Genomic DNA, 24,900 nt, shown 5'->3' with positions numbered 1-24,900 from the left:
CAGGGCATATCCTGGATGAAAGTGGGAAAGACACAGGTGTTTATCTGTCCTTCACATGACCGTATGCTATCAAAATTAATTTCAGGATGGTACCAAAACCTATAAAATCGTACCTCAAAAAGTGTCAAATTGTTGCATAGTGTTATGTATACGGTACATATTTCGAAAGGAAGCAACTAATAAGCAAAATATATGGTTAGTTGTGAAAACACTGTCCAACACATCACTTCTTAGTGCCACTGGCGACTACCCTGCTTGGCCAAAAAAGCCCATTGTTTGAGGTTTTGTATTTCTGCACTCATTAAGTAGGCGTGCTTATAGTTACAGCTGCAGCTATATAGTCACTAAGAATGGTGGGACTTTCCTGGTATATTCAAAAACAGTGTGGTTAAGGAAGGACTATAAAGTAATTATATTGTGGTCATAGTATATTTTACGTTGATCGTCGTAAAGACCTCAAGACCTGCTTTAAAGACCTCATAGACAGGCTATACTTAATTGAAAGTATATATAGGTAGATCATGATCATAAATTATGTGGATCTTTAGAATTATATATAACCGATATTTCTACAACTACAGAAATCAGGGCACTTTTACAGGTCTTTTCGTACTGATGTTCACCATAAAAATGTGTCATAAACGTTTGGTTACAAATATGCATTGCTATAATTCTGAATGATTTGGCATGCGGTCCTAGGACGTTTTTGTGTATTCTGCAAAAGAAAGTAGAAGGGCCTTTTAAAAGCCCACTCCACATCGAGTCTACAGAGGACTGCACGTGTCTCTGTCCCAGGAAAAGCAAACGCTACTTAGAGTTGTTTAATTTATTAAGATTTAAGATGCCAGATGGTATAAAATGAGATAGGTCTCGGCAGATGAGTTGGCACAGTGTTTAACTTCAACAATCCATCATGAAAATCCACAGTGTGCCAAAATGAGCGTATCATTTTTTATTTGTCATGTTTGAAATTGGACACCCAGGCTCACGTGACTAGTTGAAGCTCTCCAACAGCTCAGCAGGGGGAGCAATGAGACTGAGGAGCAGGAGTCACACACGAGACAATAAGACTGAGGAGCAAGAGTCACACACGAGACAATAAGACTGAGGAGCAAGAGTTACACACGAGACAATGAGACTGAGGACCAAGAGTCACACACGAGACGATGAGACTGAGGACCAAGAGTCACACACGAGACAATAAGACTGAGGAGCAAGAGTCACACACGAGACATAATGAGACTGAGAAGCAAGAGTCACACACGAGACAATGAGACTGAGGACCAAGAGTCACACACGAGACGATGAGACTGAGGACCAAGAGTCACACACGAGACAATAAGACTGAGGAGCAAGAGTTACACACGAGACGATGAGACTGAGGAGCAAGAGTTACACACGAGACAATGAGACTGAGGAGCAAGAGTCACACACGAGACGATGAGACTGAGGAGCAAGAGTTACACACGAGACATAATGAGACCACCTCAACATCTGACTCTGAAGTGATGCAACGACTTACTGAACAATACAACTCAGTGAAATGTTATATAATAATTCATTTATAATAAATTACTAAATAGTGCATAATTCCATCATCATCAATATCAGTGCTCCCTCTGTTATATTACCATTATAGCTGGAATGTGATAAAATACTGACAAAAATCCAGCTGATGTCTGAGTGGAAGTAATGATTTAGCCATTGTATGTGTTAAGACATGTGCCATGTGTTTTATCAGAATGAGCACACATGTAACAGCAAATACTGTCTGTGGGATAGTAAACACAGTCTGTGCACTCCATATGAACCCGCTATAGGTTGGCTACGACTCTAGGTCAGACAACTCTATAGAGAAACACAGAGGGTATTAGCAATATTATGTGTGCGCCTTATGTTGTAACATGGTATATGTTTTTTGCTTTGACTGTTATTCAATATGATTAGTGTAAGCCAAGCATGGCTACTAACACCCCTGGAGTCCCCAGCCACGTGAAGGCCCGCTGAGATGCAAAAACGTGTTTGGGCCAGGACCACTGGTGACACCCGCAGAGAAAAGATGAAGAGCTCTTATATAAGTAGAGCGGATAACAAACTTGTCAAAACATCCTTATTGTGCTTCTGAGAACCCCAAACTTCACCATGTGGGGATGGGACCTGCGAGCTAAAGTGGAACAGAGCCGCGTTGTGTTTCAATCATATTCAGTTTTGGTCCGATTTTCAGGGTCAGGCATTGAACCAACCAAAATACATGTTCTCTGTTGCATGAAGTAATATCTCTTGTGTAATGATTAAAAAGATGCAGAGTGTGAAAGTTTGCATGATGTGTCACCCCTCTGGAGAAGTGATCTGTTGTGAAATGCTGTTCTCACTTCTGCTAGCAAAGGGATTGACTGTGGCATGGGTGAGCCGAGGACAGTATATTCCACAAAAAATAACTGTTGCAATCCGCTACATCACACCAATGAGTTATGAGCTCTTGGCCTGGAAATGAGAGCAATTAGGCCCTTGCATTACGATTTATATCTAACGATATCAACTTGGCCTAATGTCTGCCAAAATTCCTGAAATGTGGCAAACCAAAACTGAAATCAATTAAGGACAAGTGATTAAGTGGACTAAGAAAGTCCTGTGAAAAGTTGCTCTGTTCAACATAAAGACTTCCTTTGAGTCATTTCCGCACTGAGGCATTGCTCTCCTCAATCAGGACACACATATGGCACAGCAGATGTGGCATTAGAAGCATACGTTTCCCTATATGCGAGTGTGAGAGCAAGACATAGTGTCACTGACCCAGCACATAACTCCGTTATTCACACAGACAGCCGTGTAATATGGTTGGGGGGGCAGTATGACGGTATGAGCGTGGAATTATGGTGTGGGGTGCGTGTGTGTGTGTGTGGGGGGGGGGGGGGGGGGGGGGTAACACTGCTGTATGCTGTATGTCTTTCCCTGGTGTCACCAGCAGTCATGGTGTTCACCAGTGTCGCTCACCACCATGATCTCCCTTCGGAGTTTGCGGGAAAGGGCTTGGTGAAGATGGAAGGCATTGTTTTGTTCTATTTGACTTTAAGCTTCACGGTTTTCTGCGGAACCTCTGGGAGAGCGGGGAAATGAAAAAGAAGGGGCTCTCTGTAAAGCCTGTTTCTCATTACAGGGGCCGCCTCTCCTCTGAAGACTGGCGGGAGAAGCCCCTCAGGGGTTCAAAGCTAAGGCGCCCCGCCACTGAGCACAGGCCTCTTGCATTTTGCATGGCATTCAAAGTAGTATCACACCTGGAAGACGAAGGGGAACTGGTCAGCTCAGCACTTTTGCTGTGATTACAATAACTTGGCTTTTAACGATTTTTATGTTCAAAATGCAATTGGCCTTAACAATTCTTGTTGTGAAATCACATGTTGGAACATGATCAAACACAGTCAAAGTAAAACATATCAACTGTGCTAATTTGCAAACTAGATTATTCATTAATTGAAAACACTGCTTTATAACTTGAGAACAAAAAAACACGGATTTACAGTTTGAGAACATTCCCCATGTCTGTGAAGGTTTCCTTGAACACAGTAATATTGGCACACACTCACTGTCGTGAGATTAAGCTTCACGGTTCCAAGGCAAGGCCCAGAACTGAGACTGCATACCATGTGTCCGTGTCTTGCAGAACTTGCACTAGCAGGGGTCCTTGATATATTACAATATGGGGCAGGAGGCAGACAGGGTTTCAAAATGCACAGCTGCAAACACCATTTGCTTCAAGTCTCAGGAGAAGAGCACTGCAATAATCAGGTTACAAAACACAGAAACTGATGTAATTTTCACAGGGGCAACTCAGTACAAATCTTTTGCTAAATTGAAGCTTCCAAAGATTAAGGAAAAATATATACAGACATAAAACAATTCTCATTTTTGGATTACAGTTAACCAGACCTTTTTCACAAGCTGGAAAACAGATGTATTTATCACTTGTGCAAATATTTGGGTCAGTGCTGAGAGAACTCACAGAGAGATGGACACATCCCAGCTTTAGCCCAACTTTTCAAAGCCCACTGCATCTCCAAAGTTTACCTGTGGACTTTATAAAAAAGGGTTCCTAGTAAACAGAGTCTCTTTCAGAGGTATCAGATTCCATTGAGAGATGACTTTGTTTGGGTTCACAAGCTTCCACAGAAAAATCTATGGCCACAACCACAAGATCAAAAACACAGTACCGTTTAGCACTTCTCATTACCACTTGGACAGTTTAACAGTCCTCCAGTTTGTATTTTTAATACTAAGCGAATAAACAATAACTAAAAAAAAGTCCTGTTGAAGCGGATGAAGTTTTCTTTCTACATTTGTTACAAGCCCAAGGGAAATGGTAGCAATCGCATGTGATTATCAAAACTAATTTAATAGATAGGGATCACTTAAACTAGTCAGAGCAAGATTGCATAAACCATGACAGGGTGTATCCTTCCAGTTAAACTCCAGGTTTGGTTTTTAAACGTGTCACTATTATTGTAGAAGAACAGAACAGAACTGAACAGAAACTCTTCTTGTATCTTGCTATTTTTTAACTGCTTGACTGAGCACATACAGAACATGCTCCTGAAATGACATCAACAATGACATTTTTTTCCTTTGGAAAATATGTAGCGTTATGCACACTGCTATCACAACTCCCAATCGAGTGGCCTTTGAGTCCGCCACCTTTAAGTTGTTCAAGCCCTCTACCCTTTTGGTTGCTTTCCCAAAAGTTGTATGCCCAGAGAGCCTGAGAAGTTCACAACTGATGATTTAGAAACAGGGAGTGAGTTCAAACATCTGGCACACACTCTTGAGTTTATCTTTGCAACAGTATAATGATCACCTTCTGATCAATGATATTCTTGAAATTTGGTATTCTTGAAAATGGTATTTTGAAAGTTTTGTTTGATCATGGTTAAGAAATGTAAACACATAATGTCATGTATTTAATGTTGTTGTTAACAAAAGTAAAGAGCAGGGACTTATCAGCTGTTTGCCTGTAAGGCTATAATGCCTAAGCAATGTCGTTTTGGTATAGTGGACAACATATCAATACCTGACCAATCAGAAAGAATGCTCTTCATCACACGCATCCTTACACACACACACTCTCTCTCTCTCTCTCTCTCTCTCTCTCTCTCTCTCTCTCTCTATAGGAAAATCTCTCTGATATCCATAACATTATTTCCCACAGTGCATCAGGATCTGTATGTTATAAACAGCATGTATTGTATATACTGTATGTAATATATGTTTTTCAAAGAAGTGACACTAGAATTTTCTGAGTGGGAGTAAAGCCTCAAGTTCAGCTCAAATTATATACATAATTTGCCACCTGACATGATCACAAAGGACCTCCTCAGCGCCAACCATATTGCAGTGGCTCAAATTTGACTTGATTATTGAGAGATTATTGGAGATTTTATGGAGTCTTGGGTTTGCTGAATATTATAGATGAAACATCACAATCAGATTAGACTACTTTAAATAGTATGTGTTAGCACTTCATTTGCAGGGGAAATATGTGTTTGTGGGTGTTTAATTGAATTAAATGTACGTGACATATTGGATTTTAATGCAGAACATATGGATAGATTTCCCAGAATATATATGTTTTCTTCGAATCATTGTAATCACTGCATTTTTCAAAGGCCTAGGGACTCTTTATATCGTTTTATAAATATTGTGTACAAAATATCTGAAGCCACATGGGAACAACCCCACTCAGCATGAGTTGATAGCGCAGGCTACCGAGATACTCTCATGTTGCTGCGCCCACACTTACTGCAGCGCTCGCGTATTCTCTCTGTTGGAACCGTTATAGAGTAGCAGTTGAGATTGATTTACTCCGCCCTGTCCTGTCTGTTTCGACCAATGGAATATGAGTCATTTGCATGAGGTTCTGTGTTGCATAAAGACGCGCTTGGAGCGCTCTGTCTTAAACTTCTCAAGTAACCTCAGGCACTGACCATACTTGTAGTGATACCTCTAATTGGAGTGGTCTACTACATCGGTGCACGAATAACCTGGAATAACCTTGCTGTACTACAGACTTGACTAAAGCACATATTCAGTGGGACTGCGTTGACTGGACCATCAATAATATGGGAAAAGACAAATTATTTCTCTTGGTTGTTTGGATATACTTAGAAAACATTTGCACGGTTTTCTCAACTACCACTGAACTGAATTATTTTGGTGAGTAAACTAGGAAATGAACGCTCTTTCTTGTGCAGAAAATACTGCCTTATAAATTACCAGATGTGACACGAGCCAGCCGCCAAGGCCATAGGTAAACATTCCAACCTGAAGGGGTGAACTTAAGAGTCCGAATGACCGGGAGTTAACTCACTGAGACCTAATCAGAAGTGAGTCACATTTTTGGACTCCTTCGCGGCTGTGAGCGCAGGGGAGCAGTAAGAGATACAGTTTCATTTGCGTTGTATAGTTGCCTCTTTTCTCAATATAACAACGGTTAAAATTGTTAAAGAACGTAGGCATGTGTTACGCGTGGTAAAAAAAAAGTAGTAACTTAAAATTCATGTTTCTTCACGATTTTACAGGTCATTTTGTTTCTGTTTTACCATAAGGAAATGTGTGATGTGTTAGGGTGTTTTTGTGGCAACTGGGGGCACATTGTAAATGTTTATTGGCTTCTTAGAAAACAAAATGTCCTAAAAGTACAAGTGAACAGAAACGTAAAACGACTCCCATTATTTACTGTCTGGTTGAAAGAGTGACACATTTATGTTTACACAGGTAACAACACAGACTGGCTCACGGACTTCTCAGACATTGAAACCAAGTTTGCCCTGCGGACAGCTGAGGTGCCTGACGATGACCTGTGCTATATTGAGCCTGGCCAGCCTGAGAGCATTATACAGTGTGAATTCAACTCAGAGGGGAAGACCTTCATCGTTATTCATGGATGGACGGTAAATAAAGACCCATCCCAATAAACTGCCAAAACCTTTTCATGTCCTTAACATATCTTAATAAGTAATTGGAATCCCTACAGAAGGCATATAGAGTCAACTGGGCATATAGTTAAACGACTTTGAATAATCCAGGTTTCATAGATAACTAAAATATAAAGAAGCTTGCATGTCTCAGTATATTTCCTGTGAAATACATTTACCCTACTGCACCCAGCATGTTGAAAGAGTTGGTGTGAGGCTCAATATTGACAATGCTGTCTGTGTTAAGGTCACTGGCATGTACGAGAGCTGGGTCCCCAAGCTGGTGACTGCTCTGTATGATCGTGAACCAGAAGCTAATGTCATAGTGGTGGACTGGCTAGCCAGGGCCCAGCAGCACTACCCAACCTCTGCGGCATACACCAAACTGGCCGGACGAGATGTGGCCAAGTTTGTCAGCTGGTTACAGGTAAGACTAATTAGTGTTTTAACTGGGATCAAAGTATTACAATTTTCATCATTGATATTTTGTCAGTTTGTAGTTATATTCTGTTTGAATTATGAAATTAGCTGTTATTGGTATGATGTTCTCCAAGGTTCTTTGTTGGCTTGCTGTATATTGTGTTGTGTATCTCTGGAATGTTACTGTGTTGCTTGTTTGTTAAGAAAGTTTGGCCACATTTTTTCTATTCCTCCCCATTCTCAGGCTTTGCTCGATTACCCCTGGGACAAAATTCATCTTCTGGGCTACAGTCTGGGTGCGCATGTGGCGGGCATTGCTGGAGGGCTAACCAAAAGCCAAGTAAATAGAATCACAGGTAAGGAGTGATGCAACATTTCACCATTTGTAGCATAGATGTCATAAACAATGTCCCATGAACAATGACATTGTATTTTAATCAATCAAACTGAATGTGTCTAATAAACACGTGCACATCTTCATTTGGTCCAAACCACATCAGAGCTCTAGGGACATAAACACATCTGGTCATCACAGACAGCTTGACTGCATTAGCATGGTTGGGCGCTACAGCACAGCTCACTCTGTAATCTCTTCCAGGTATGGACCCTGCAGGACCCACCTTTGAGTATGCCGATGCTCAGAGCACCCTCTCCCCAGACGATGCAACCTTTGTGGATGTCCTGCATACCAACACACGAGGATCCCCTGACCGCAGCATCGGTATCCAGAGACCCGTGGGCCATGTGGATATCTATCCTAATGGCGGCACTTTTCAGCCTGGCTGCGACCTGCAGAAAACCATGAAGATGATCGTGTCCACAGGTTTCTCAAGTATGTTTAACTTTTTAACCCTTTCATGACCTTCTGCTCATAGCCGGATTTAACATCACTCCTGATGATGAGATGACCTTTCAAAATTAAAAAAGGGCGTAATGTGCTGTTTAATGAGTTTGTTTTCCTGCTCATTTCCTTCCAGATATGGACCAGATTGTGAAGTGCTCCCACGAGCGCTCCATTCACCTCTTCATCGACTCGCTGTTGAATGCACATGCGCATCAGACCATGGCCTACAGCTGCAGCAACAAGGAGTCCTTCGAGAAGGGCGTGTGCCTCAGCTGCCGCAAGAACCGCTGCAACAAGCTAGGCTACGAGATCAACCGCGTGCGCACCCGCCGCAGCAGTAAGATGTACCTGAAGACGAGAGAGATGATGCCATTCAAAGGTGAGCCGGCTGAATGGGTCAACTTCTCAGTTAATCTTGTGAATCAGTGAATCTGAGTTGTAGCCGGTCAGTTGATTTCCAGAACTTGACATCATAGAGGCACGAATGAATCTCAGTATAGAGTTATGTAAAAACATTACAAATTAAGAGTTGGCAATAATGCATTACAGTAGAGGATGTGTGGAGACACATACAATATATAGATTAAAACTACTGAAAAAAACACAGATATCTTAGACTTTCTCATAGATTTGATCCAGACAACTTAGTGAGCATGGTTGCTATGGTTTTCATGTTATTGAACATGTAAATGCACACACACATATGGAACAACTTAAATGAAACACTAAATTCACCCCCAAAAAGCTACCTAGAAACACCTATGTTGCATCTTACAAATTGTTTCCATACTTTTTGGCAATATTCTTCACAGATTTTCATTTATGAGTCTATGCGCCAAATGCTTTTTGCCAGTATGCCAAACTGAAAATGCATTTTGATTTGTTAAAAAAAGTTGCCTAGAGACAAGTGAAAAGAAGCACAGCTCACACAGCCTTATGGCCATATGGTCACATGCCAGAGATAGGATGTGTATTTCAGTGCCAGGTGCGGTGAAACAGGACACTGCTTCATGCAAGTACATATGAAGCTGGAGGGATGACAGATTTCTAATGTCACTTATGGGATTACCTTGTGGGGCTCAGAGGAGATGTGTTTCATGGAAGTGTGTAGCATAATTAAAGTACAGAGACAATGCAAGTTATGTGGTTAGGCGATTTGAATGGAGTCAGAAAAGCCATATGAGGGTGTGGTCTTTAAATAGCCCAAAAGGACGTCCTGGTGAAGCTGCAGGTGTTTCTATACAGGCTTTCTCAGGATTTCAGAAGTTGTCAACAGGAATGTTTCCATGTCTAATTATAGCCCTCTCCCAACAGTTTTCCATTACCAAGTGAAGTTGCACTTCTTCAGCAAGGATGCACTGAGCTTCACTGAACAGCCAATCAGAGTGTCCCTGTATGGTACCCTTGGCGAAAGAGAGGACCTCACCCATGTCTTGTACGTATGATTTCTCCTGCCTCTAAAGCAACTAAATCACTGCATTTGATCTGGTAGAATCACTAGCAATCAAAATAATGGGACTGTCCTATTTGACAAACAACTTGTGTTCTACAATATCAAATCAAATAGCCATTTATTGGTCAGTTGTACAGTTGATGAGAAAAACAGGCAACTCAGTGTCAAGGAACAGGCGCTTTTATTCATGGCACCGGGGAGGTGAGAGCAACTTCCCAAGTGCTCAGATCACAGTCCCAAGGCTCAGAAGGTTGAGCCTCCTCTTAAACCATGTTCATTACATATAATTTGCATACAGTCACGTTGACATAGTGGCGTACATGTGAACAGTCATACACAGGTCTCATCTCAATCCATATTGTGATCTTGTTTACTAACCTCAACCCACACCTGCAGGCGCTATGTATGCCTAAATTACCATATTCAGCACACTGTGTACCTTTGGTGGTTAAAAGGTGTCGCCTTAACCCTGTGCAGCTCTTTGGTATATGGAGTTAAGCCCCACACATTCGAGTAAATAGGGAGGCCAATTTCCCCGTCACCTGCACTTGTTGCAAAGGCAATGCTCTCATCAAGCTAGTCTCGCAGCAAGCTAGCCCACGTCCTGTTCTTAGTTTCAGGCCTCTGAGAGTTCACATGACACATTAACAGTTTAATCTAAGTATTAAAGATTTCCTACACAGTAATGGAGTTCATCTAGCATTGTAACAATGTATCTTGTAATATATGTAAATGTGACTAACCTAGAAAGTCAGTCTGGAACCTAAAAGAAAAGATTAAGTCTGGTACTCATTCTGACTTTACCCCATAGGCCTGAACTGAAAACGAACACCACCGTATCTTACCTCCTGACTACTGACATGGACATCGGGGAGCTGCTGATGGTGAAGATGAGGTGGGATAAAGACTCTTACTTCAGCTTTTCGGACTGGTGGAGCAGCAGCAATTTCCACATCCGCAGGCTGAGAGTCAAAGCTGGAGAGACACAGGCCAGGTACCTCTTGGAAACATAAAATTGTATATTGTCATCGTGTGATATATCTAGTGTCAACAGCATCATGCATTGTTTTTCATAATAAAAGATGTTTTGCATGGGTACCCACTAGAGAAGGAATGAGACTGGGTTGTGCCATAGAAGGAAATAGTGACAGGGGTGTATGTTTCCACAGGGTTATCTTCACCTCTAAAGACGGGGAGTTTGCGTATCTCACCAGGGGAGGGGAGCCGACAGTATTCGTCAAGTCAAAAGACCACCAAACAAGTCGCAAACAAGAAAGGTAAAAACTATCCTTCATGGGGTTCCTCTGTGACTATATGACAACCAAACAACAGGATAGAAGAATAACTCTGTTCATATTATCTCCTTTCATTCACAGGCTTCACAAGTTGAAAATGAATGGAAGCAACTTCAAGCAGAACACTGCATAAGATGGACTTGAAGACACACATCTTTGGAGCGAGTGAAGTATGGACCTTTGCCTCTGTTACATGTTCTCCGTCTCATCATCTGTGACATTGAACTAAAGTCTATATCAATCATGTTACATTTCCACATTATAATGAGATTCCACACCTGCATTTATTCTGTCAGACTTTATTCTCTCATTCTGCCTCAACTACTTGAAGTACTGTTTACACAGGTTTCCAAAATTCAAATATTTTTGCTAGTTTATCATGAATTCAGAAGAATTGTTTATGTAACGTATGCTTGACATTGTGGAGGATGAAAAGGAAGAAAGGATGAGTCATTTTTATTCACCAGTGCCTGTAGGGATTTTGTGTGATATCAGTTGAAATGAAGAAACATCGATTAAGCATTCCCTCTAAATTGATACGCGTTCACCATTGTAAATAGCAATTAGACACAGAGATAATACTACATTTGTTTTGATGCAACATTTATAGTAGTGTTGCAGATTATACCTTTGTACCTGACTGTACTGTGTATGGTAAAGGTGAATCTTAAATTACTGGATGGTTATGAAAGCAAGTTTGGCCTAGTCTAGTGCAGAAACTACTGGCTTAAATTTATTTTTGACAGAAAATAAATGATTGTTGACTGCCAGGGATTAGAAATAGACTCTGTTACCGTGATAAGCCCTACTAATAACAGACGTTTGTAAATGCAAGCAGTTGTGTTGAACATATCTGCAAACAATTCTGGGGGACATAATAAGAGGGACAGGATTCAGTCAAATTTGGTGTCCTGTTCACATGCACTTATGGAAGCACTGACCCACAGGGAAAATGCAATGCCAAGAACAGACGCTCTATTACTGAATCAGTCCTTCATCTGAGGTCACTACGTCATTCACTTTGGCTGTATCATGCGCATCACGTTTACGGATTTCTTGTAAACAGAAAGGTCTCACTTATAAAGATGGCACATTCTCACTACCTGATATTTCTCTATCAGCTGTCAAATCAACTAAGCATTCAAGATGAAAAATGATTGCTGACTTAGCCACAAAGTTAATATTAATATCAACGCTTTTGCCATTATATTAGATATAAACATGCTACTTGTTGAACCTATTAATGGTCATAAAAGCAAATAATGGAAAATGTTTTATTTGCTTTGTTACATATTAAACAGCTGCATTGTTACAACCTTTTATAGAAGCATCTTGCCATGTATACAGTTAGTTCAGATGTGATCAGTCATGCTGTGCCTTACCTACTCATTGATGCCAAAGCAGAGGGACCAAAGACATTGACAGTCATTAAATATCAAATGAAGTATTGGATTCCTGTACATACATGTTTGTTTTTTTTCTTTTTGTGTGGCTATTCTGTTAATGGCTAGTTACTTTCAGGGATCAGACCCCTGTCAGATGATTCCACTTGAAACGATACCTTAGTTTCAGGAGTACTCAGCTTCTGTTTTGTTTCTGTCGTCCCAGCCATTTTGGGAGGATTTTGTTTGTATGAACAACCATTACCTTTTAATATTACACAGTGCCCAAGAACACGTTAAAACATTGTGGTGTCCGTGGTTTCATTTTTTTTTGTAATGATAGCACAACATAATAGCCACACATCCACTAACAACGTTTCATATTTTATTTATTAAATGTATATATTTGTATATTAAGTCTAATATATTATGCCATGGTTAAGTTGTGTTTTTATCAATTCCTCCTGAATAGCATATGCTTTCTTTCATTATGTATTTTGATTGAATTGACTTCAGTGAGCTGAATGCTGTGAGCTGTTCCTATTCACCCTTAGGAACTTTAAAGTGGCACTCTGTATGGTAATCTTTGTGTAATAAACTGGACATATTGTAGTCTAATTGTAGTGTCCCTTTTTAAGACTCTTTGATAAATGTGTATGTTCTGTGCCCCAAACAACACACATCATATACATCTATCTCAAATCATGTCCCTAAACATGTATCTCCAACAACAATTATCTCTCCTATCTCTCCTGTGAAAGTTGTAAAACTGGAGAAGAACCAAACGTGACCATTTTAACAGAGTGCCCTTTAAAACTCTCTCTCACACACACACACACACACACACACACACACACACACACACACACACACACACACACACACACTGCTATCAAAAAACATGGATACTTGTCTTGTACTGTGTGGAACTTAGAACTTATGGTCCCTAAACTATCTATGCACGGCCCTAGCCTTATCATTATCACAGTTATGGCCGTGGGACTGAGATAGCCTCTCCGGGTGTCAAGCTTTCAGCACATTCAACAGTTCTCCTGTCATACAGAATACTGCAGCTTTTATGTGGAAATCATGTCAGTTTATGAAGTCTCACAAAAGTGTTTTTTTTCCCCTTAAAATTCAAAATGAACTGGAATAACCTACTTCTTTTGTACTCAGACTACATTGATATTTGACAGCATCTGATATTTGACTGGTAGAATGCATCCTATGGTCAAGGTCTTTACTACCATTGATGCACACAAGTGATCCGCCATTGGATCTCTGTTAAATTGTTTGAGTGCCAAAAACATTTGGAATTGTAAATTTAAGCAGCAACATCTTAATGTGGTAGAGGGCAAACCTTTAAATGGACAAATCAATTACATTTTACATCAGGAATGTTGGGTTTGTCACCTCAGGTTGTAATAATAATTGTCAGACTTTAATCGCACAAGCAACACACTGCACACTGAAACACACGTGAATACATGGAGGCGACACAGGACACACACGCAGGCCTGAGGTCGTTTGTGAATTTGAGGTGAACCGTCTGTCTTGGTCAGGGACCGACGAAGAGTGTTCTGTTCTTTTGCATGTTTTTTAGTAGAGGAAACCCCTTGTGAACACGGGGAGAACATGCAAACTCCACACAGAAAGGGCCGGGAGATAGCCCACCTGAGCACTGAAGGTCTGGGGAGGACCTGCGCCCCAGAGCCAACAGCGCCCCATGCGGGAATCGAACCCATGACCTTCTTGCTGTGAGGCTGCAGTGCAAGCAGTGCAAGCACCTGAGCCACCGTGCCACCGTATTGTATCTGGTACATTAAAGAGCTACATATTAACCTTCAGCTAACAGGCTTCAGTGTCTGAACAGCTCCAGCTCCATGTCTCACTCAGTTAAATTAACTGTACTTTAAAGTTTAAAGTTTAAAAAACTTTGTTGCAATCTTTTTCTGATTCAAGTATTAATTAGTAAGGGATTGTAGGGAATTGTATTACTTTCAAATCACAATGCACCTCTTCATGCCCTTGTCTATGGTCATAGTAGGTAAACAGGAAATGATTCAAAGAAATGACATAACTAAACTGTTGCTAGAAAACTAAAAAATGTGATTCTTGGAAGACCAATGAAGGTTTACAGGACTTGGATTCAGAGAGCGTACAGTTCCCTGACTCAAGAATCCCTAGAACTGTAGGTCACCCTGGGAATGTCAGTGATAGCTCCAAAACAAAGAGGGGGATTCTGTCTGCCAGCTCTGCAAGTTTACAGCTAAGGAGCAAGAAAACAAACTGGACATCTGCAAAGAACATCTTACCTGTTGATTAGGCATGGGTCGTCTTTCTCTTTCTCTCTTTGTGATAAATACACAGAGACACACATGCTCACTCATAAACAACCACATATTTATACACACACACACACAAACACACACACACACACACACACACACACACACACACACACACACACACACACACACAAACACACACACACACACACACACACACACACACACACACACACACACACACACACACACACACACACACACACACACACACACACACACACACACACACACACACACACACACACACACACACACACTTACATACACAAACAGTAAATGAGAACAGAAGGAGTGCAGCTGGTTGTGGGTAGCTTTCGCAGGAAAGTAATACTCTTTCTGGCAGGTATTTCTATGAACTGCAAACTCTGTGAAGTACCTGAGTTTTAGTAAATTGAAATTATGGCATCCAAAATAAATGTATACACACACTGGTATCAAACACTGCTGAAAAAAATAATATTACTTGCTATTTGTCCAGATCCTAGATAAGCAATAGATGTACTATGTATACTAGGTGTTTACTATTGCTTTTCTCTGGGCAGTTTAGGCAATCTAGCCAACCTCAAGCTGTCAGCTGCAGTTACAGCCTCATCCATGGAGTACTGTAAATCGAACTACTTCTTCAAACACCGGAACATGACTTATATGCTGTGAAAATGGTTCTTCCTTCAGAGCATGGATTGATCCTTAAGCATCGTCAAGAGATATCGCTGTGCAATAGACCTGTGTACCTTCATGTTTTCAGAGAACTGTGCAAATCTGCTGTCATGGGAGTTTGGGGTTTCTTGCGTAATATGGATTCTGAAATCAACTCCACTGGCCCTTCTCTCTATATGATGTGTTCTTGTGCTTGGGTTAGACAGTCCTTCCACTGTTTTGGACATTCTGTTCACCTGCTGATGGGACAGAGTCATGTGATTCTGCACTCACTGGATTAAAGAGAACACAAGGTATTTCCCACAAGATGGAAACACAACTGCCACTTCACCCTAATTTGTTGAACAACAGGATGCACATGGGTAAAAAGAGGATGACATTTTTATCAAAATGTCCCAAGGTGAAATAGTGGTTCCAAGAATTTATATCAGTCATTATGAGGGTGCTCTGGCTCTGGCAAAATTTGCCTAATTTATGATCTGTTTTACCGTGACTAAGGGAGAGGTACTAAAGATACTTTTCACATTACATTTCCATAAACCACCATCAAATAATGCAGTAATTAGAATTAAGAAACCATGAACCTGAATACTAATAAACCTCAAGTAACGTACTTACTGGTACATACTGGACTAACTAACATTGAGTAAGCTGCTGAAGTTAAATCTAGTGATGTTAACAAAGTCTCCCACAAGCGAACAAGCATTCAGGGAACTTTAATGTAAAGCGTTATCCATAATCTCATTATTATAACAATCCTTCTTGTAAGGTTTTGGAAGAAAGCATTTCTAAATGTAATTATTCATTCCATGAGCAGATGTCATAGATACAATACTTATGTAGGATTTCCCTACATCATTGTGACAGGCAGCAGACAAATGTGTGTGGGAAGGTGTGTGTGTCAGGGGGTGAGGGGGGGCAAGGGGGACAATAGCTTTTGTCTTTGATGCAGCTAAAGCTGCAGAACAAGTTTCCCCTAATATATTGCAAATTGGTCATATTTTATAGCCTGCCATAATACAATACATATATGATATCTTCACCTACATGGTGTCCTACCTTAGTCCAATTAATTTCAACTGAGAGAGAGCCACATTCTTCGTCTTCATGAAAACCTATATCAACTGCGAAATGAAATGGGTAGCAGTCAAAGTTACTTGTGTTCAACCATACAGAGAAACATAATACTCTCTTGAGGAACTTAAGAGTTTTTCTCAGACGTCCACTGTTACAGACCGCATCTCGGACGCCCGCCGTAACAGTTACTCCGCCCGCAGGCAACGGCCAATGGGATATTAGATTGGCGGTGAGAGGTACTATTTAGGAACCGAATTTCTGCACTGAGTGTCAGATATCAATACTGTTCACGCGAGTTTGCCGGCCAGAAGACTGCCCTATCACCCATATACAGTATATTCCGTTGCTTTACTATATAGGTCTATTCAAGAAAAGTCGTTAGGTAAACTCGAAGGTGAACTTTTCAGAAATCTGTTTCAAAGACATGAAATTGCGGTTCCACCAATGTCTTTTCTGGCTCGTTCTCAGTTGCACTGTTCTTGTCGTTTCTTCTTTGGAGGACGTACTGTCTCAGTCAAACTTTGGTAAGTATCATTTGTAAAATGTCCTGTCATATAAATGTTTCACCATAGTAATCAGATTGTTTTACTGTATTTGCAAAGAATTAGGACCAGTTGTCTTTGCGTAACCCTATCTATTTCTGTCGTATAGCTATATCTTACGTTTTGGTGTACATCTCTATGACATATTTTAGTGTAATTGCTGTTTTAAGTACATTTCCCTGTCAAATTAACATTATGCTTTTGTAAACGGTTAAATGCAATGTTGTCACTAGTGTCTAACACTACTGTCGCGTGTGTGAATGATGACGTATATCATTAATTTGGCACGCTCAGTTGCTACAGTGTGCAATCATTCAACTTCTCTTATGGGAGGGTTTACGACATATGCTAACTTAAATCAGTTGGTTAGCTCATTTGCCACTCTGTTTACTTCAGATCAGCAGGTTAGCAATGTCACGTTTTGTAATATTAGACTCCTGTGAACAGAAGTAGGAGGATAATGCAAGCAATATTGTGACAATACAGTCCAGCACAGGGTCAAACGGTCATGGGAAAGCCATTGTAAATGGCGCCGTAACTGCCCTTCAAAACTATCCCTGTTTCAGAGTAGCCAATAGAAACAATTACTGGAAGAATGTTGTTCAAATGTAGGCTACTGACTGGTAGATACAATATGTGTAATGGCTTTAACCAGAACACTCAGTTTTTTGTCCCTTTGCAGATAACTTTTTGGACCCTTTAAAGGATTTGTTTACTTTGAAAGATGCTACTGGTCCTCAAGTCAAATTTTCCCTGCGCAAACCAAACCAGCCAGATGATGATGTCTGCTACATTGTCCCTGGCAAACCAGAGTCGCTGTCTGGTTGCACTTTTAATTCAACCTCCAAAACCTTTTTGGTGATTCATGGATGGACGGTAAGTTGCCATTGCATGTCTGATGTATTTCTATAGTTTGCACCATGTCTGTTTATTCACTGTCCTGTTTATTGATACTGACACCACTTGTGGCCTCTCTATCCTCAGGTGAGCGGATTGTTTGAGAGCTGGGTGGCTAAATTGGTGGCTGCGCTTTTTGATAGAGAACAAAGTGCTAATGTCATAGTTGTGGACTGGCTCAGCACTGCCCAAAATCACTATGTCATTGCGGCACAGAACACCAAGAGTGTTGGACAAGATATCGCTCATTTCATTGACTGGATGGAGGTGTGTGCGATTTTGCTGAATCAGTATTACTATCAGTATGAATCAGTATCAGTATGTAAGTATATCTATATATCAACTTTTGAGAATAACAGTGTTTTTGTACTTTTTTGGGGGGAAATCTTGTAGGAGACAACAAATATTCCACTAGAGAACCTTCACCTCATTGGCTACAGTCTTGGTGCTCATGTGGCAGGATTCGCTGGCAGTCACACCTCCAACAAGGTTGGACGAATCACTGGTTAGTATGACTTTCATATCTAAACTGTCACAGAACACTATATTCTTTGTTTTGTTTTGTTTGTATTGTTTGATCCGTTTTGAACAGCAACATAGTAAATAACCAAAATATTAAAACTGAAAAACGCTTTTCTGCAGGATTGGACCCCGCAGGACCAGACTTCGAAGGGGTTCATGCCCACCGACGTCTCTCACCCGATGATGCCCATTTTGTTGATGTGCTCCACACTTTCACTCGAGGCTCGCTAGGCCTGAGCATTGGCATCCAGCAGCCAGTGGGACATGTTGACATTTACCCTAATGGGGGAGCCTTTCAGCCTGGCTGCAACCTGAGAGGTGCCCTTGAGAACATAGCAAACTTTGGCATACTTGGTGAGAATCTGACATGAGAATTAAGAGTTATTATAAAAAAAAAACTTTTAATATTTGACAGTGCACATTTATACAGTGGAATACTTTTGTGCTAAATGAATCTTCCCCCTTTCTCCTCCAAGCCATGAATGATGCCGTAAAATGTGAGCATGAGAGGTCCATCCATCTGTTCATTGACTCACTTCTGAACGAGCAGGAGGCCATCAAGGCATATAGCTGTGGAAGCAGTGAGATGTTTGACCGTGGGATGTGCCTCGGGTGTCAGAAAAAACGCTGCAACACCATTGGCTATGATGTCAGCAAGGTCCGACAAGCCCGCAGCGTCAAAATGTTCACAAAGACTCGCGCCTCCATGCCTTTTAGAGGTACAGTATTTTCTAATATACTTCACCCCGCTCATTGCTTAACTTAAACTTCTGGTACTGTTGCAAGATAAAGAATGGTTTGCTGTTTTTCATGCTAAGTTATGTTTCTTTTCCAGTGTATCATTATCAGCTGAAAATTCACTTCTCAAGTAAGGTCAACCAATCAGAGATGGACCCTTCCCTCACTGTTTCCCTCCATGGTACTAAAGGAGATGCCGAGAACCTTCCCCTTAATGTGTGAGTAGCACTTTTGGCTTACAGTTCAAAGGTCACCCAAACAAAGCATAGGCATAATGGGCAAGAAACATACCTCTACCTTTTTCTGAGGTAAAATTCACATTTTGGACCAAATGATTCAACACATGAAACATTTAGGTCAGAGAGTGTATAAAGGGTTCGGTATGTCTCTACCGTAACTCACTGTTCTTCTCCGTGGATGGAGGCATGCACCAAAACCTTGTTTATAATTAAACCATTAGACACGATAATCACAGGATGTTAGTCAGACTGTGATTTACTGAGAAAATCTCACGAGATCTTTCCTTTGCAGGAAGGAGAAAATTGCTGCCAATAGAACACATTCTTTTCTTCTGGTGGCTGAGAAGGACATTGGGGACCTGCTGATGCTCAAGTTCAGATGGGAGGAGTCCACCAGCTGGTCTGCATCTTCACTCCTCCGCATGGTGTCATCATGGTGGTCTGGTGACTCAGCCACCCCCAGTATAGACGTCCACAAAATTCGCATCAGAGTTGGAGAGACACAGAAAAAGTACGCTTTGATTCGGCATGATTCAGTGAGCAATTCCAGCAACACAAAGGCTGGTAAAAGAAACAGTGTGTCAAAGCTGGCCTAAGTATTTCATATCCCATCTCACTAACTTCTTTATACTTTTCTCCAGGATTGTCCTTTGTGTAAAAGATCCCAAAGCTGTTAACATGGCCCAGGAAGTCACTTTTGTAAAATGCAAAGATGAGTGGAGAAGCCCATCACGAAGGTAAGTTGTTGACATTTTTTTTTTATTGTAAATCAATACCCCTAACTATTTTCTTTCAAGTATATGCTCACATTTTGATTTCATCTTCAGGAAGAACCTACAGACCCACTCACACAGTTCCTGAAAGGAAGAATCATGTGTTGCTTGAGAGACTCCTTATTAAGGATGCAGTCCGCGATTCAGTTTGCAAAAGGTTGTTGATATTTGAGCTCAACAGCCAATGAAATGACTCATATACCTGCCGTGTTGATTGGCTGGGAATGTTTATGACTCTATCTGAGCCACTATGTTTGATTCCCATTTACATGGCCAGGACTACGTATGAACTTGAGGAGAAATTCGCTGAATTTGTCAAAAAGTGTAAGGGATTAGAAATCGTGGACTGTACCTTTAATAGTCATAGAATAATTTATGATGGCGTTATTTATTTTTTGTATTCTGCAAACACAAGCACGTGTACACTGTATTACATCCTGATCCCACGGTGTTGAGTACAGACTGTACAGCGATTGCTACTATTTAAAACATGTGAAAGCATATTAGAAGCACAGCCTTTGTGACAGACGGCCAGGTACAACGAACACATGAAATATTGCTTTAATTCTAATTATTTTCTATCCAAATCTTTGGTTAGTTTAACTAAATCATAGATATACACCCAATTTAGAAATTAGCAAATTTTTGAATATGATCTGTCACTTTTTAGTGTAATTTAGTTGTGTACTAGGACATGTTGTCCTAAAGTGATTGTTGGAGCCAGGTTTTTCTTTTGTCAGGAAATTTGGCATAAAATGATCTAAATGTATTTATTCTAAAGCACTTTTGCAGGTGCTATGATTTTTAAGCCTGCGAGCCAATGTTAAACTGTGGGTTGCCATATATAGAATGCAAATCAAATCATCTACAAAAAATATAATTGAGTTCAATTAATTTCTCAGTAAAAAATAACTGTAAATTCACCAAATAAACAGAATTAACTTGTCTTCCCATGAAAAGATTTTGAACCCATTTCCAGAACAATTTGGTCAATTACATGATACAAAAAAGTAATATACCGGTAATACAGCTACTGGACTAATAAGACTGAGTATCTGCCTTTTTAAATGATACCGTTCACATAAAGTGTCATGTCGGTATACATGTCTGATCACTAATCTCATATTGTAATATCATGTCATATAAAGTGTAATGCAATACATATCACTATGTATATAAATGTAAATGGTATGATGATTTGGATTGCTTCTTGAAGGTGTTTCAGTACTGTAACCACTATTTTTAGTTCCACTCAATCCATGGTACAAGCAGAACATGCATTGCACTTTAAACCTTAGGTGTATGTTAAAACAAATATATATGTTTTTGTTCAAGAGGGTCAATAACCTGCTGGTAACTGGTTTACACGGTACAAAATGTTAATAGATATTTATGTGTTTTTTTATTGTTGTGATATCCATAAACTTCAAAAATACAAAGACATTAATAATTGTGATGTACATATACATACTGTAAATAGAAATACTTTAATAAACTAACTTTTCTGTATCTAAATCTAAATATTTGTATTATGGGTTTGTTTGCTAGTGTATGCAGAATTTCACATTGAAATACATACATTAAAGTTATGTTTTAATTTGAAAGTCTGATTTAGAGAATTGTTTTTTTAATATATACCATACTTTCAGAGGTCAGCAATGCATTTCAGCCCAACTTTATTGTACTTCCTTTTCTTGTTTACAGAAAATTATACAAATAACATTATATTTGAAGTCAGAAGTTAGTATTACAATGATGTGATATATCTAGTCAGGACTAGAGATGGAGCTTGTTTGAGGTGAGGGTAAGGGTTGTGGTAGGGTATTTCAAACAAGCAATCAAATGAATGTGTCACCAAAATTGTATCCCTATGTCAAGTGATCCTCCTTAAAACAACAGCTTCTGTTATCCTATTGATTTCCACTTAGATTAACCGCCATTTTTTTTTCTTTGAAGTAATAATGGATTTGATATCAACCAGCTTACTTTACTTCCAGCCAGAAAAAAGACCCCTGATGCATTGGTACAGGTGGAAATACACACAAACATCTCTCTCTGGCCGGCTGTCAATCAAACATGTAGAATTGTGTCAAAGGCTCTTGGGGGTAGTGTAATGTGGAAACCTGGATGATAGTCAAGACTCAAATTAGACATCAAGTTGAAATAGCTCTGCAGGGACAGGCGATGGGAGGCTTGGAAGCCTGTGTGAAGCCTGTACTCAGAAGAGTTCAAATAGCGTCAGGGCATGTTTGGACAGATGGAGTTAAACCCAGGTCCAGCTTCATTAAGCCCAGCGAGCTCACAACTGTAGAAAGACATGTTTTCCCATCCACAAAACGCCACCAAACCTTTTGCACAAGGCTTGGACACGAATACACAGAGCAGCACTGAATCAGTATAAATTATGCTTTTAAGTTTGCTTTTGGCATTTGCAGGGCCGCAGATTGACAAAAAAAATGGCAGGATTATTCTGCATTAGGCTGTCGTGTTCACTTGTGATGGCAACGGAGAGGCAGGAAGGGGGGGATCAGTGTTTAGTCAGTCTCATCCGTCTCCAAGGGGCGTCCAAACAAGAGCACGGTGCCAGCCATAACGGCAGAGAGAGTGAGGATGGCCAGAAGAATAGCCCACCAGTGTGCCTGGGGGGAAAATAGAATTACTTTTGTGAAAACTTCACCTTGTGAAATGCATGTGAGAAGGACAAAGCGTAGGAGTTTATGGTGACAAACAGGAACCAAAAAGTCAGAGAGAGCATAGATGATAAAAAAAAAGATTGTTCAGTCAAATAGTCAGATGGATGTTTGTGAAGAGACTGATTATGGTGCAATTGAAGGAAGACTAAATATAAATATATATGTTAATTACATATATAATGTTATATCTAATGTCGCAATGGATCTATCTGTTTAATGCAGACGTAAACGTACCACCATCCAGTCAGCCAAGTCCTCAAAATCATCCAGGTGGAGAAATGCATTCTTGAGCCTTGCTATTGGCCCATCAGCATCCAGCAGTCGACAGACTTGGAACTTGTCGCAGTAGCCCTGATTCCCTGAACAGGGAGCCCCAGACACCAAGGCCACGCGCTTTCCTCGGAAATGCTTGGCCAGAACGGAGGAGATAGTGCTCGCACATGTTTTGGGTTTGTCTGCCAACGAACAAAGACGGCAAAGAACTAATTTGTTTTGCTTTTTTAATGCCTTTCCTGATGTTTCTCTTGGATTGTAATTCAGTCAGACTGTTTTTTCTAAGTGATTTTCTGTTGACTTTGTGAGAAAATAAATAAGAAAACACTACACTTACTGATTTGTTGACAACACATGTGGCATTTCTCTCTCATGGACTCTCCCGGACAGTCACATTGCTCCAGGCCGTACTTCACACAGAGAGACAGAGAACACTCCTGAGACGAATAGAAAAGATGATTTAGAGCGCTTCGTGTGTGTGTGTGTGTGTGTGTGATGGTGGGGTTGCTAGTGGGGGGCTAACTCTTTTTCATTCAGGACATGTAGAAAAATAAAAATGCGGCTGGAGATGTTGCCAGGTTTCCCAAAAATTCCTCAAAATTCCCTCCAATTGCTCGTGTCTCCACAGGAAGGCATGCTTCTCTAGAGGGCGATCTATGAGAAAATGTACATGTACAGCACATTTACTCCTCTTTCACAGCAACATTGTTCGCCAAGGCCTCATTCATCATCACAATGGATGACAGGATTCAACCAAAACCAACACAGTCAATATGGCCACATACTGTGAAAGCACAATACTCACTCCCGGTTTGAAAGGGTTTCCTTTTGGAACGGCGTAAAATTTCAAACTCAGCGCGTGGGATGTGTTTCTAATTAGTAACCAAGCGCCAACATAGCCTCTTACTAGTGGAGCATGTTTGATTCTTTTGTGCAGTTTAATCTTCACAATTGTGGCTATGGTTGGCTCGGCATTGACCTTCATCACATTCCAACGCACCCCTTGAAGACAGACACGTGTCCCCAGACTGCAGATGGTCATGTTGGCTTTGGGACTGGGAGCAGGACAGAAAGGAGAGGCCCCAGTGCACCCGCTCTTCATCTCACAGTCTGACTCTTCCTCACATGGCGTACCCGGGGCTTTGAAGTCACAGTTCAGGCTGCAGCAGAGGCCTTGGCTGGGACTGGAGTGTAGGTCAAAGAGTTTGGCAAGGGAGTTCAGACGGATTAGAAGAGGCATGCACAACACCAATGTACAACTTGTACGTTTGCCATTACCATAAAGCACTGCCAAAGTTCTCCGTTGCATTTAGACACTCTAATCCAAAATGACTTACAGTATTGTGAAAGCATGCATTTTTATCAGTACTTGGACTGCAAAAGACTTGACCCCTTGACCTTAACAGCTCTTGAGCCATGCTGTTTCTGCTCAACTATTAGACCAATTACTGACCTGCAAGGGCATTTCCAAAACCTCACTTAACCTGAAAGTAAATAACAATACCAGTGTAGCTAACAGCACAAAAGTGAAAAATGTATTTAGCACACGAGTAATTAGAAAGGGAGTCCCATACCTGCAGATCTTGTTTGGTTTCAGGCGACACTGTACAGCCAGAGACTCCTTGGCACTGTAACAGCACGGGTCAGTGTCGTTGTGCCCCACGTCACACTCCTCTCCGTCTTCCACGATCTGGTTTCCACAGATGGGCTGATCACTGACTAGAGCAAGACAGAGCATGCACACGGACACATCCGAGTTGGACAAGGATGAGTTGTAAA

General features: G+C 40.8%; 3 protein-coding genes across 3 annotated transcripts; 2 read left to right on the top strand and 1 right to left on the bottom strand.

Annotated features, from left to right (window-relative positions):
* The first annotated feature begins 5,936 nt into the window (after nt 1–5,936).
* Nucleotides 5,937–12,971, top strand: lpl (lipoprotein lipase). Its single transcript, XM_012828354.2, has 10 exons — nt 5,937–6,204; nt 6,766–6,941; nt 7,213–7,392; nt 7,630–7,741; nt 7,984–8,217; nt 8,363–8,608; nt 9,544–9,664; nt 10,494–10,676; nt 10,852–10,959; nt 11,059–12,971. The coding sequence occupies exons 1-10, from the start codon at nt 6,111–6,113 to the stop codon at nt 11,108–11,110; spliced, it is 1,506 nt and encodes a 501-aa protein (XP_012683808.2). The 5' UTR covers nt 5,937–6,110; the 3' UTR covers nt 11,111–12,971.
* A 3,733-nt stretch (nt 12,972–16,704) lies between these two features.
* On the top strand, nt 16,705–21,759 carry LOC105900970 (lipoprotein lipase). Its single transcript, XM_012828353.3, has 10 exons — nt 16,705–16,968; nt 17,669–17,862; nt 17,971–18,150; nt 18,277–18,388; nt 18,526–18,759; nt 18,882–19,124; nt 19,241–19,361; nt 19,675–19,893; nt 20,024–20,119; nt 20,210–21,759. Exons 1-10 carry the CDS (start codon nt 16,869–16,871, stop codon nt 20,241–20,243), a joined length of 1,533 nt encoding a protein of 510 aa, XP_012683807.1. The 5' UTR covers nt 16,705–16,868; the 3' UTR covers nt 20,244–21,759.
* si:ch1073-396h14.1 (disintegrin and metalloproteinase domain-containing protein 10) lies at nt 21,696–24,871 on the bottom strand. Its single transcript, XM_031575127.2, has 5 exons — nt 24,696–24,871; nt 24,122–24,305; nt 23,459–23,558; nt 23,083–23,303; nt 21,696–22,794 (listed from the first exon to the last, which is right to left on the bottom strand). Exons 1-5 carry the CDS (start codon nt 24,857–24,859, stop codon nt 22,690–22,692), a joined length of 774 nt encoding a protein of 257 aa, XP_031430987.1. The 5' UTR covers nt 24,860–24,871; the 3' UTR covers nt 21,696–22,689.
* Nucleotides 24,872–24,900: the final 29 nt, after the last annotated feature.

The sequence above is a fragment of the Clupea harengus genome, chromosome 10, assembly GCF_900700415.2.
Source record: "Clupea harengus chromosome 10, Ch_v2.0.2, whole genome shotgun sequence".
NCBI classification, from domain to species: Eukaryota; Metazoa; Chordata; class Actinopteri; order Clupeiformes; family Clupeidae; genus Clupea; species Clupea harengus.
The sequence above is the reverse complement of the archived record's forward strand: the minus strand, read 5'-3'. Positions and strand labels throughout refer to the sequence as shown.